Below are 14519 nucleotides of genomic sequence, written 5' to 3'. Positions count from 1 at the left end.
TTTACGTCCCGCTCGTCAAACGTCAGAATAAATGTACAGGTATCAAAGCAGACTCACTCGCTGGGTCACTTGCAATAAAAAACCCAAACAAAGCAAAAACAGGTAAATCAGTTAATTTAAACAAATAGATGGAATACTAAAAAACACCTAAATATTAGTATGCACGCCCCATTTAAAAAGATAGAGCGCTAAAGTGGCAAGATTCAAACTCAAAACTATTCAATCGTATTTTACTCGATAAATCAAAATGGTCTCAATGTCATAATGTGGGTAGTTACAGAATCAAAGCAAAATATTTTACATGTTTATGTACGATATATTTAGCAAAGCCAGAAAAATCCTCGACAAACACGGCCGCTTCTCCTCAGTACGTGGGTTTGTGAGAGTGAGGGTACTCCCTACAAGGCTCACTCCCATTAGTTAACAAGGCGTCCTCCCATTTTATGTATTTTTTACTCGATAGGTACGGAAAATTAATTAGGCGATGTGGGTATGTCATGACTGGTTGATTTCGCAGGATTAGGTGAATTGGGTATGGCAAAGTCGATATACTATGATCATAGGGGATTTAGCAACCATGTTGGAGTGAAGGAATGACAAAACTCTGTGATAGATTGATGAGTGTCTTTTTTAAGCATTATGAAAATGGGAATGGTAAATAAACACAAAATGCCCTGTCCAGCGTGTCATACATATATATATATATCATAAAATAATAATTTATCAACTGAATAATACATAAAAATACTCTTATGATTATGTATAACATCACATTTTAATAAAAAGATGCATGCGTTGAGCTTGTTAGATGTTTTAAGATTAATGGAAGAGGTAGAAAAGGACACCCTCACTTGGGAACTTGGGAGCAGAGAGACGCCACGGTTCAGTGGTTACAGCTGTAGGGCCCTCTGTGCTCTCTGCTCAATATATTAAGGGTAGTGATGTAGATGAAGGTTACGCAGGAAAAGTAGGTGATGTGGGTATACTACGTCAACAGGCAGTTGTGCAGTCAACCAGATAGTTTGTTGTTTTAACCTGTCTGACAATTGTTACGCCTGACCAGGGAGACAATAACAAGTTGATGTTAACACATGTGATCTAACGATAGTTTTGCGTTCTTTAGCATGTTTTAGAAGGGATGGCCGTGGTGTATCATTTATTCTTTCATTCATTCACATATGTACTTCTTTCTTTTATTATTTCTTTCTCATTCATTCACATATACTTCTTGCTCTACATTCATTCATTCATTCATTGTAAGATTTCGAATGATACAGTAGACTGGCTGAAGTACTGTTAAATGCAGCCTAAGTTGCGATGGAGACGAATCAGGTCACTGTGTGCATTGGAGCATGAGGAGGCGCATACTAATTAGTACAAATGGTAAAGAAAACAAGCGAGTGACCTACCCCTGTTGTAGATTATTTCTGGTCTGACAAATAGGAGAATACCCCATAAAACCGCGGACGAAGAAAAGCCGGGACGGACAAAAGGGAATTACTAAAAATGGAGACCACACTATTAAAACGAAACATGCTAAACTGGGTAGGTACACATAAAACTACTAGGTAGGTACATTTGGCGCATGTCTGCGGAATTGGCAAGACACATTTCAATACAGTTTAAAGATCTCACAACACCGTTTATTAATGTGTCCCAGCATAGTCACTGGAGTTTGGTCACTCTTGATTAGGGCTTTCACAAATAACTTCAACTTCATAGATATAGGTTGAATTTTGGTATATTTATAGAATACCTAAATTCAAAAGAATCTCAAGGCTTAGTATTCTAAGTGTACTGTATATGTTGCTGGAAGTAAAGGGCTTCAACAACCCATGCTTGCCATAAAAGGCGACTATGCGTGTCGTAAGAGGCGACTAACGGGATCGGGTGGTCAGGCTCGCTGACTTGGTTGACACATGTCATCAGTTCCCAATTGTGCAGGTCGATGCTCATATTGTTGATCACTAGATTGTCTGATCCAAACTCGATTATCTACAAACCGCCGCCATATTGCTGGGATATTGCCGAGGCCGACATAAAACTAAACTCACGAAATTAAACTGAATTGTCATTAGAATTTCATCTATTTTTAAGCCATATGTTTGCAAAATAAAGAAAACGAGCAAACGAAAATATTTTCGTCCACGAGAGAAATTAGTCGAATTAAGACCGGAATGATTTCATTTTTTTTGTCGTGATAATTATAAACACACTTTCATTCACATATTTACAACCTCCAAGACAATAAAAAAAGCTATGAAAATTTAAGCGGAAATCCAGATTCTTGTACTTGTTACAAATTAGCAGAATTAAGTCAAAATGAGTTGAATTTTGTGCCATGATACATATAAATATATCCTCATTCATTTACAAAATCCAAAACACAGGAAAAGATGTATTTTGAGTAAAAGTGATTATTCTGGCATATTTTTAAAAATCTTCCTGAATTCGCAAAAGTAAGTCAAAATCAGTTGAATTTTGTGTCATGATACTCATAATGACACTTTCATTCCTTTACATCCTCCAAAACATTAGAAAAGATGTATTTGGAGTGAAAAGGAAATATTTTCGCTCATGGGCCCAATGTTTTTCGCCCATGGGCGAGATGGTTTTGAAAATCGGTCTCAATTAGCAGAATTAAGTCACAATGAGTTGGATTTTGTGCCATGATACTCATAAATATACCCTCATTCATTTACAACCTCCAAACCACAGGAAAAGATGTATTTTGAGTGAAGGCAAATATTCTAGCCCATGGGCCAAAATGTCTTTCTCCCATGGGCAAGAGTTTTCAAAATTGCTCTCATTTAGAGGAATTAAGTCAAAATGAGTTGAAATTTCTGTCATGATACTCATAAATGTACTTTCATTCATTTACATCCTCCAAATACTGGAAAAGATGTGTTTGGGGTAAAAGGAAATATTCTCGCCCATGGGCCAAAATGTTTTTCGCCCATGGGTGAGATTTTGTTAAATAGCTCTAAATTAACGGGATTAATTCAAAATGAGTTGAATTTTGTGATATGATACTTATGAACATACTTTCATCCATTTACAACCTCCAAAACATGGGAAAAGGTGTATTTTGAGTAAAACTAAATATTTTCACCCATGGGCCATATGGTTTTCGCCCATGGGCGAGACTTTTTGAAAAATCACTTTAAATTAGCCGAATTAAGTCAAAATAAGCTTAATTTCGTGTCAAGACACTAATAAATACACGTTCATTTATTGAAAAACTGCAAAGCCTGGAAAAAAACCCATGTAGTTTCAATGAAATTAATTATTCTCGTCCATGGGCCAATATGTTTTTCACCCATGGGCGAGATTTTTCAAAATCGCTGTCAGTTAACAGAGTCAAGTCACAAGAAGCTGAAATTTGTGTCATGATACTTATCAACATTTTTTCATTCATTTACAACCTCCAAAACATTTATTCTGGATGAAACGAAGCACTTTCGCCCATGGGCCTGCCCATGGGCCTACCCACTGGCCACTGTTCGCCCATGGGCACACCCATGGGCGAGCGAGTTTAAATTTTGAGTTTTCGAAAAAATTTTTTTTCATTTTTTCATCCTTAGCACATATACATAACAGCTGCCTGTTTAATTTTGCGAAATCGCTTGTGTGAGAGTGGCCACAGTGCTGAGAGTTTCTGGACTTTTGTGAGTCCAGAATTAAATTGTGACGTGTTCTGGTATTTGTAGATTTCGAATAATTTTGAAGATAAAAAACATGGCTCTTGATGCTTGTTCCGAAAGTCTCTTAACTGCCTTGGAGAATTTACCATTACCATTAAATAATATTCCCAAATATATATTCTCGAACAACCTCAACTTCATCATAAAAAAGTACGATTTTAAATTTACTAGTAACATAGCCTTTTGAAAATATCACAATCTTAGTTTTGTTAAATAAATGTTAACTTTAAGTTTCTATAAAACATAATATATACTATAAATCTTCTGCGTTTTCAGCTAGCTGAACGGTATCATCTGCATAATTGCAGCTTAAAATACATACCAAGTTGTTTATCAGTTAAGCCATTTACAATAGTAAGGCTTCGTACATTGTTTACTACCACTATTACGACCAAATGAAGGATTCAAGATTATTTAAATATGAAAGGGGGTAGATTTCCCCCCTGTCTAACATCAGTGTTAGAAGAAAATAGGGGTCACGTGACATTGTTAAGTCACGTCATGATTTGATATGCCGGTACATGTTATGAATAACTTCAAAACATTTATTGTTTACGTTAGCTTTGATCAATTTCATCCTAAAATAAATGAAGGTGTAGTGTAGTTTCTTACTAGTATTTCTATATATGTTGATGCGTGGCTTAAGTACGTAAACGTGATCTATACTTAAGAAGTATTTTCGGAAACCTACCTGAGATTTATTCATCAATTCAGTGGACTCTGAGTAATTTTGAAGCGTATCCCAAGTAATTGAAGTGAACAGTTTGCCCAAGCAGCTTACATGAATAGTATACCCCTGTAGTTATCAGGACTGAATGGGTCCCCCTTGCCTTTGAAAATTGTTGTCATATGACTTATTACCCAAGCTTCATGTACTACACCATTGTTTGAAAAAACAATTACAAAGATTTATGTATGCAGGTGTAACACGGCGTGGAGTCACAGATGACATCTTTTCCTCGTCAGCTTGCTGACGGGGTTAACCTCTTTGGTCATGTGGACAAGGCGTCCGACTTCGGATCGGAAGGTCCGTGTTTTTTAACGGACACATTACTTTTGTATGCCGCGCTACAAACTTGAGGGTTTTGTATATTTTAGACGTGGTTTGCCTTGGAAGGCCGTTTTTGATATGCCACCATTTTACTTTTGTGGTATTTCTTTCTTGCCGATTTACATTTATAAGCAAATCATGGTTTTGATTTGTTTGTTTTATGAAAAGAGCGTTTACAACCGAAAGTGGATTTAGGAGCAGACATTAGGCGTCTGCTGACTGACTGTGTGAGTTACGTTTTACGTCGCACTGGGCAATATTCCAGCTATGTGGCGCCGGTCTGTAAATAGTCGAGTCTGGACCGGACAACCCAGTGATCAACGGCATGAACATCAATCTACACAACTGGGATACGATAACATGTGTCAACCACGTCAGTGAGCCTGATCACCTGATCCCGTTAGTCGCCTCTTACGACAAGCATGGGTTACTGAAGATCAGTTAAACCCGGATCATCACGAGTCAAGCTTTGCTGATGTGCGGCGGGATACTAATTGTCTTTATATGAACTGAAGGTCACATTAAACTGTTTGGATCATACATGCGGGATCAGCTGCTGTGGCGATGTACCCTGTGTGCCACAGATGGATTCGTAGTGGACGACTAATGGCTATCACACTGGCGCAAGGCTTTTACAAGACAGCAACGAGAGACAATATCAGACAGCTGTACTCATTCCAGGTGTGCGTCATCTCGAGTGTACCAACTCACAGACACCGCCAACGTCTGCAGTGGACACAACAACACTGGCGTCAACTGTAGCGGTAAGTTGCCTCCAGAGACGAAGTTTCATCCTTCCATTACCGATGGTGACATTGCACGCTATGACCGTTGCGCTAACCCTTGTGTTTCTTTTGTGGCTCAGAGTACATCTTATATTTGTGTTCTTGTGGCTACATTTGTAAGTTTTCAATACCTCTTGAGTCTTTAGAATGAGCATAGAAATAAACGCAGCAGCTCTTCCCTCGCGTGCGCTCGAGTGTATCCCAGTCCATGGCAATCGCGAATATAAGATATAACTCATGGTATGTTTAACTAAACTGTGAATGAAATAATTTAATATATCCAGCTATTACTTCATATGTGTATGTCTTGTCATCTTGAAAATAATGAGTGAGTGAGTGAATGAGTTAAAGTACATACTCAATAACAATTTCGTTTATGCATCTTCTGAGAAAACGTCATTAAATATCTTCAAGTAACTGTACCGTTTCGAAAAGATTTGCTTTTGACGTTCTTAGGCTGTAATCGTAGGCTGTCTAGCACGTCAAAAACTGAAATCAAACATTAAACATGCAGAATATCCATTTTCTGAAAAATTTCAACTTTATTTCCGAAATTCAAAATATACAGTACTTTATGCAGGACTGCCGGCAGTTCAAACGATGGACGCAAGGACGCCCATTGAGGTGTCCTGGGGCTGCAACAAGAAGATTCAGTGAATACCTGCTCTTGGAGGACAACCATATGAAAGGGTCTATCAAAATATTTTAAGGCCAAAGTATTTCTGATATGAGCAAGAGTATTGAGTCCCACGGGATACTCGTCCTGTTGTCAACCGCTCTTCAACGACGCTTGGCTGGGTGGCAAAAAAAATATGACCGCTCTGTAGTCAGTTTACTCCAGCTCTTCCGTTTCTACCGTTTCAGTAAGGGTACATGTGATTAGATGTCACAAGACCGGAAACGAACAATGTGATGTGATACGATCTGAATGATATAAACCATCCCTCAGTATCATACTTTTAACATGCACAGATCAGAAGTTGTAAGGCTCAAACGTATTGACAGTCCTCGTATCTGTAAGTGAGATTAAACATGTAAAGTGGGTAACTATGTCGAAACAACTGAGTCGAAAGACACCGCAAAGCGGCAATAAATCCAAAATCCAGGCAATATACCGCCACCGTAAGCGACATCTTTAAGCCACACACCCATACACACGCACGCACGTACGCATGTATGTATGTATTTTTTCTTCTAACTGGTTTCGTCTAACTGTGAGTAGTAATTTTAAGAAATAGATCGCCTTGTAGTAATGAAAATAATTTATGACGTTGATCGAATCACTTTGCAATTAAAACAATTCATCAAGTAGATGAAGAATGACCAGGTTTCTTTTTTTTACTTGCAGACATAAGATTTACAAAGTGGCGGGGAAATAACAAAGAAAGAAAATGAAAATTCAGGACAGATTGGAGATAGGGAACACAGAAATACTGCACGGTAAGCCTTATGATGCTGACATATATCTGGCCATAATCATGAAATACTTGCCTTGTCCCAGTGTCTGTTATGATGTTCGCATCCGCATGTGTTTGTGATAGGTACCGATGGCAGGGGAGAAAACTCCCATCTTTCACGACCAGGGATTCGTTTCACAAAGAAATCGGAGCACTAAGGCGATCGTAACTTCCACACCTTAACATTAGACTTACGGCATTCATAGGGCTACGGTCGCTTTGTAGAACGGAGCCCTGGGCCTCCTTTCACAAAGAGATCGTAGCGTTAAGGTAACTCCCATACTATAACATTAGACTTACGACAGTCGTAGCGCTACGGTGGCTTTAGGAAACCGGTCCCTGGTCGTATCAGTACTAAAGGATTCTGATCGACAAATAAATGCTTATGACAAAGGGGAACGCATACAGCGGAGCCTGCTTTGACAGAAATCTCTGATAATTATAGAAAGTGACATATGAGATATGCATATGAGAAAGAACTTTGAGAAGGTTTTAGATACGTACGTGGTATTTATAAGACTGCTCCATATCACCACAAGCAGTGAATATGAAAACCAGACATGGGTTTGAATCGATGAAGAATATCTGCAGGCCTATAGAGCTTGGATTCGGTCTGGAAAAGGTAAATGATTTCATCCTCCACAACACTTACATATTGTATCCAGTCAGATCCTGTTGTCAGGTAGAAGGTGCCCCGGGGATTGGTTACGTCGGCATGGTAACCCATGTACGCGCATCCGGAGTCACACGTTGTACAGATACCTCTCTCATAGGCTGATCTACTGGGGCAAGGATATGCCTCAAATATAGTCCCGTTTATAGATGCGATGAAATATACAAATCCTCGTTCATGGCTACAAGCCAGTGTCGTCACTGCCTCTAAAGATACAGACACAGAAAATAGTTTGGTAGTAGTAGTAGTAGTAGTAGTAGTAGTAGTAGTAGTAGTAGTACTGGTAGTAGTAGTGGTAGTAGTAGCTGCAGCAGCAGCAGAAATAGTAGTAGAAGAATGAGGGCGTTATTCCATGTTAACACATGTTGATATATACATTTAATAATGCATACTACAAAACTGTTTAATTGAAGTGCAAATATGTGAGTTAGTATAGTGTAACGCCGCTCTTGGCCATATTCCAGCAACATCACGGCGGTGACAGCAGGAATGGACTCTACACTCTGTACCCACATCGAGAATCGAACCCGGGTCTTCGGCATGAGGACGAACGCTTTAACCACTAGTCTATCCCACCGCTTAACAGGTGAAAAAGGAGTAGTGGTGTTAGTAGTAAGAGAAGTTGCAGAAGTAGTGTAATAGAAAGAACGTAACACTGTTTAGTGTATCTTAAAGAGGGTAGTGACCACCTGACGAATTCCACAAACCTGCAGTGTTGCCGTTGAGGAGGAGCAGAATGCCCCTGGTGGTGTCGGGACACCCGGGCTGATTCACGCCGCCATTAGGAAAAAAGTCCACGTGACCGATAGTCCTCTGAATACCATACCCTGTAACACAACCACAGATCTTAGATAGTCCTCTGAATACCATACCCTGTAACACAACCACAGATCTTAGATAGTCCTCCGTATTCCATACCCTGTAACACAACCACAGATCTTAGATAGTCTTCCGTATCCATACCCTGTAACACAACCACAGATCTCGGATAGTCCTCCTTACCCATACCCTGTAACACAATCACAGATATTAGTCCTCCGTGTCCATACCCTGTAACACAACCACAGATCTTAGATAGTCCTCCGTATTCCATACCCTGTAACACAACCACAGATCTTAGATAGTCCTCCGTATTCCATACCCTGTAACACAACCACAGATCTTAGATAGTCTTCCGTATCCATACCCTGTAACACAACCACAGATCTCGGATAGTCCTCCTTACCCATACCCTGTAACACAATCACAGATATTAGTCCTCCGTGTCCATACCCTGTAACACAACCACAGATCTTAGATAGTCCTCCGTATTCCATACCCTGTAACACAACCACAGATCTTAGATAGTCCTCCGTATTCCATACCCTGTAACACAACCACAGATCTCGGATAGTCCTCCGTATCCATACCCTGTAACACAATCACAGATATTAGTCCTCCGTGTCCGTTGTCCCGAATCATCGCAGATGTCAGATCAAATGCTTTTATGCCCCCGTATCCTAGAGTACTGTGCTCCTTGGTCACAGTTACATGCATGATACTATCATTTCCTATGCGCCATATATCCAACTCACGGTCTTCCAACAGACTGGAACTTTTCAAACCCTGGAGGAACATAATATCTCCGGTTACTTTTGTGCCCTTCTATTTCCAGATTTCTCTTCATGTGACCAGAAAATACACGTGTCAGAACTCTTTACCATGTTCTGGAAAGTGTTTGCAAATTCCCGCAATTAACCTTTCATCCTATCACACTGTCCTTGAATATTATTGTGTAGCTTACCAAAGTTGCGCAGAGGTTTAGCATTGGTGTGTATGATGTCCACAAAACTGGCATCACTTGCATCCAAGATCACCTGGTTTCCAAAGTCGTTGAAATTAGGACCCGCTGGATCCATTCCTGTCGAGGAAAAGAAACCGTTTACCGAAAGACATAATCGCCTTCATTTTTGATTTTACAACTAAAGAAAGAAATACTCACAATGACGTACCTGTTATTCTACCAATTTTATCAATAGTCATGCCTGCATAACCAGCAACGTGCGCTCCGAGGCTGTGTCCAATCAGATGGAAGCTCTGAAACGAGGCCCCCGTCACAGTTTGCAGCTTGTTTATGAGTTTGGCCAGTAGAGTACCCACAACCCTGGTGTTGGCGACGCTCTGGAAGTACACGGGAGGCTTGGCACCTTCTCGCCAGTTCACGATGATCACGTTTACATTGTCCTGTTTCAAAACAAAAGTACAGACTGCAGTATTACTCCATCACGTATGTGTTAAAACCAGTTTCTCTCTACTACAATTTCTTGTGAAAAATATAGTGTTATTGAGCATCAAGATTCGTATCTCCAAGCTATACCACCAAAAGAGTTGACGGGATTAAAACATGTGCTTACTATAACGCGTTTTCACTCATTGCATAACATGTCTCACAGAACTACCACTTGTTTCAGGGCGAGCGTGAGATGGGAAACAGAATATGTTAAACAGACTTAAATTGCAACGGCCCCTGTGAGTCATAAAACACATAACTTGATGGGTGATAATGTACCTGACTTGGACAGTGTATGTCACCATATCTCAGTTGCGTAAATCGATACTCAAGCACATTATTGTCTGGTTTAAACTCGATTTGACACAGAACACCTTCATACTCTATAATATCGGTCCGTTCGAGGTTAACCAACGAACAAAACAGGAACATGCTCCAAAATGTACTGACAGGTGTAAAAATGATGTAATCAACTCACAGGTGTCAAATGAATGCCGGTATGAACTCACATGTGTAACAGTGATGCCAGTAGAACTCAGATGTGCGTAAGAATGATGCCAAAATGAACTCACATATGTAACAATGGTTATATCATGAGGTGTGTAACAATGACATGACCTTACATGTGTAACCATATGCATGCTGCCAATGTAACATTACGTATGTAACGATGGTGCCAATATGACGTGTGTAACAATATTGCCAGTATTAACTCATATCTCTAACAATGATGCCAGTGTCAACTTACGTGTGCAAGAATGGTGTCCTTCATGACCCTGACCCAGGATTTGTTCCCCCACTCTCCAAAACCATGGATGATGACCTTGGTCGCCCTATCAGGATTGAAACTGGATGTCGTTATACTAGCATCAGAACCAGCCGATATCGTCTGTGGGTGGCCTGTGTTTCCCTGTGTGTAGAGCCAGAACTGCACCTGTTGGACAGCCGGGGACTCCGGCAAGAACCCCGGCACGTTGTTGTAGGGGGCAGCGTTGCTGTAGCAGCGTCCTAAACTAGTGTAGCAGACCCTCCCTGGCTCCGGGGACGAGGAAGAAAAAAGCCACCCTGGACAGAAAATTTTCAGTAAACATGAAATCCTTGGTTCTTAAAATCCCAAGCAGCTTCTAGAGTCTTTGGGGACTTTTTATAACACTTGGTATTGTTATGTTTTGTTTGTATGTTCCTGTTTGGTGGTTTGGTGCCCCTGGCTTTCTGATTTGTTTACGAAGATGAAACATACCACTTTAATATCGACGACACGACAACTTCTTATTTACTGCATAGAGCCACGTTTCGATGTGGGTTCTTACATCGTTATCACGCCCATCGTAACGTCGCTATATGCAATTAATAAGAAGTTGACCTCCATGAAATGAAATTATATGTTTCATTTTTGAGTCACCAACTTCCAGAATGCCGATCCAACAATTGTTTACAAAGAGAGTGCGTTGCGTGCTATATTAGTTGTTATTGTTGGGGTTTTGTGTGTGTATGTGGTGTGTGTGTGTGTGTGTGGGGGGGGGGGGGGGGGGGGGGTCGGCTTCGGGCCATTCATCCGTGCACAAGTCAGCTAGCTAATGAATAACCACCCATCTTAGAATCTACAAAACCATGCTCTGAAAGGACGCACATATTCTTTCATTTAGAAATAGTCGCTGTGGCCTGCGTAGAACCTTTCGATTTTGTTTTTTACCATCAACTCTTGTAAAACAAAATCTTATTGCATTCAACTATTATGAATATGTGCCTGGTATCTTCCAATGCGACTTTTGTAAGGTTAAAATTAGTAAATGCACTACTCGCGTGTCATAGAAAATATGTTAACCACTTCCTTTTTACAGCATCTGCAAAATCGCCCTGACATTTGCACCACTGACTTTAGATTACCATTTACCATTACTCTTACCCCACCAAAGAATTACACAGGCAGATGTTCGGGTGGAACACAATGTAAATGATACCATGAAAAAGATGAGGAGAATTAACATTTTGTATATGATTTAAAACAGACATTAGCGACAATACTTCTGTCGTGCTCTATGTCATAAGACATTCGTGTAGAAAGCCTAACCTGACATTTGCTGATGCTGTAATGCCGCTGACTGTTATGACTGTGTGAAGTGAATATGTTATTTAACATTATACAACCTGTAGGGATGTTTTCGGAATATATCTCTAATTATACATTTGCTCATAGTTATGCAGTCGAAGTGTATATGGTATACGGTATTACGAGGCGAAAAGAGTATAGAAAAGAATAAAATTAATCATTGACACTTGAATGAGGCACATGAACCCACAAATATTTCGGTGACGTTTCAGGAAATTCTATAGTCAAGGCACGCAGTCTTGCGCCACACAGGTGACCTGAATGTATCTGGACAACACGCAGCGTTACACGCATTAGTCATATCCCCAGTAACATCCGGGAACACTTGTCAGCACAACATGCAAAAACATCAGGTAGCATGTTACCATGACTACAGTGGTGAAATTAAGAAATAACGAATTAATTTTTAGTTCGTGGGAATGAGACTGTCATGGGGGAGGGACTAAGGACAGTCTTCTAACTGAAATGTAATGAACTCTTCATTTTATACGTTCAAACACACGTATTCAAAATCTTAATGGTGACAAGAAGAATTATTGGGTTAATCGTTTTACTCAGTTCGTCCGGATGTCTCCCATGATGTGGTTAGAACAAGTTTTACATTTATACATATCTTTGTCAACATACAATACTTTATGGAATTCAAATGCAAGTTAACAGATATTGTATATTCACAATTTTCCAATAGTTAGATGCCTACTGAACTTTGAAATCGGTATTAATGGTAAATAAACTATTTACGAAACAGAAGTGAATAGGCCTTAAGAAGAACTGAAGTGAAGTGCTTGAGACTTTTGAAAGAATGGTAAAACTTTTCTCTGAGACACTTCTGTCATTTCAAATTGACTTGCCTGTGCGTGTGTATTCGACTGGCGCCAGTCGTGGGTCATTACAGTTCGCGAACAGCCAGTTATCGTCACAGTTTGATAGTGATTCATTGACACATGTCGACGATGTAGTCAGAATAGCATCATGAAACTTGAGCAGACATTTCTAATGAATATCTATACATACTGTGTCAATATATTTCCATAAACTTAGGCATGAAGAATGAGCTCAACTGTACATAATAACAAATTGCAGCCAATGCAGTTACAATTATGGTGATGTCGCTCGTTCCAGTAACAGCTCAAAAACAGGAAAGGAAAGTGATATTAACCTTGTTTGAGCCATATGGAACCGATTTTGGTAGACGTTACTAGTCTGGACTATTGCCATCATCAAGAGATGACAAAAATGATACCAAGGCACCTTGTTCAGTGGAAGGTCTCACGGTAACCTTGACCTTAAGGGTGACACAAACAGATCTCGCATGTACAACACACGTGACAAGTCTGTGAAACATTGTGGTATTCCTGAATTCCTAACCTGGTATTCCTGAATGTCATAAATAAGTATCCCGAGGTCTGTTCAGTGAATATCCCATTAAACCATATTTCCTTAAATTAATGTCAGAATAAAGTTGATAGTGTACTTTGAGTCCATCAATGAATTTGTTAAGATCGGTTCTAATAGCCAGAAATATTATACGTTTATACTTAAATATAATATCTTCAATAAGATTTTAATAACAAACTTCATACGAGAGTCTAATGTACAAAACTGAAGTCACTTAAAAAGCAGTTTCACCAAACATGAGAGCTTAAATCACAAAGGCGGCATTCATAAAACAATGTCAACATAGAATCCGTTTCTCTTACCTTGAACGGCGTTCACGAAAACGAAAACCAGTAGAATGCTGGTATCCATTGTCTGCAGTGCTGTCCAGGCTGTTTCTACCTATGTTTATATATACACACCAGAATGTGTGTCACCAGAGTCCGCACTCCCTAGCTGCCCACCGGGTCTAACAGGAAGTCCACTAAAAGCTACGTTTCCGCGACTGCAATCGACGCTACATCCGATTCTGAGCAACCAGTGTCAATATCTACAGTCTGAAAGTGATTATTCACCCTGTTTGGTGCAATGTTCAAACGAAATGAATGTTTGTGCTGTTTTTCGAAATCTCAGAGTGTTGTAATAAATTCTTGCTGAGTTGCAATTTTATTTATAGGCGTTCTGTTCATGATATAAGGATTGTAAGTGAGCGAGTGAAAATTTAAAGTCACATAAACAATATGTCAGCCATATCGTGAGTAAAACATGTTGTAAATCCACGAGAAACACATGTAAAATATTAAAAACTGTCAACGAAGGACAGTAAAACCAACTAGCATATCACAGTAATTTATAAGTAAAACTAGCGTCAAGACAGTATAAAAATGGACTACAGATCGCCAACAACTGAACGGAAGAGGGGGACTTACAGTACATTTGTTTCCTGCATGGACCCAAGCTGGATTTACATCATCCCTTCAGCTATTAGCAATTTAGACACATCCATAAGGATTGTCTGCACTGGGACAGCATAGCTTTACTTCCACACCGTAGGCCAGATAATGTGATCTCCCTTGTCACAGGAGAACAAAGC

The 14519-nt window shown here is 39.8% G+C and overlaps 1 protein-coding gene across 1 annotated transcript; it reads right to left on the bottom strand.

Annotated features, from left to right (window-relative positions):
* Positions 1–6062: 6062 nt before the first annotated feature.
* Positions 6063–13912, bottom strand: LOC137290535 (pancreatic lipase-related protein 2-like). The gene is made up of 7 exons (XM_067821557.1): positions 13750–13912; positions 10688–11004; positions 9662–9893; positions 9454–9570; positions 8378–8497; positions 7650–7876; positions 6063–6175 (listed from the first exon to the last, which is right to left on the bottom strand). Exons 1-7 carry the CDS (start codon positions 13796–13798, stop codon positions 6134–6136), a joined length of 1104 nt encoding a protein of 367 aa, XP_067677658.1. The 5' UTR covers positions 13799–13912; the 3' UTR covers positions 6063–6133.
* Between the last annotated feature and the right edge of the window lie 607 nt (positions 13913–14519).

Source organism: Haliotis asinina, chromosome 7, assembly GCF_037392515.1.
Source record: "Haliotis asinina isolate JCU_RB_2024 chromosome 7, JCU_Hal_asi_v2, whole genome shotgun sequence".
Taxonomy (NCBI): domain Eukaryota; kingdom Metazoa; phylum Mollusca; class Gastropoda; order Lepetellida; family Haliotidae; genus Haliotis; species Haliotis asinina.
Note: the sequence above shows the minus strand (reverse complement) of the source record. Positions and strands in the feature narration are given on the sequence as shown.

Coding starts and splice junctions, on each gene's coding strand:
- LOC137290535 (XM_067821557.1), bottom strand. CDS start 13,798: ATGGATACCAGCATTCTACTGGTTTTCGTTTTCGTGAACGCCGTTCAA. Junction 9,894..10,687: donor AGGACACCATTCTTGCACAC/GTAAGTTGACAC, acceptor GTTTTGAAACAG/GACAATGTAAACGTGATCAT. Junction 7,877..8,377: donor CCTCAACGGCAACACTGCAG/GTTTGTGGAATT, acceptor CTGTATCTTTAG/AGGCAGTGACGACACTGGCT.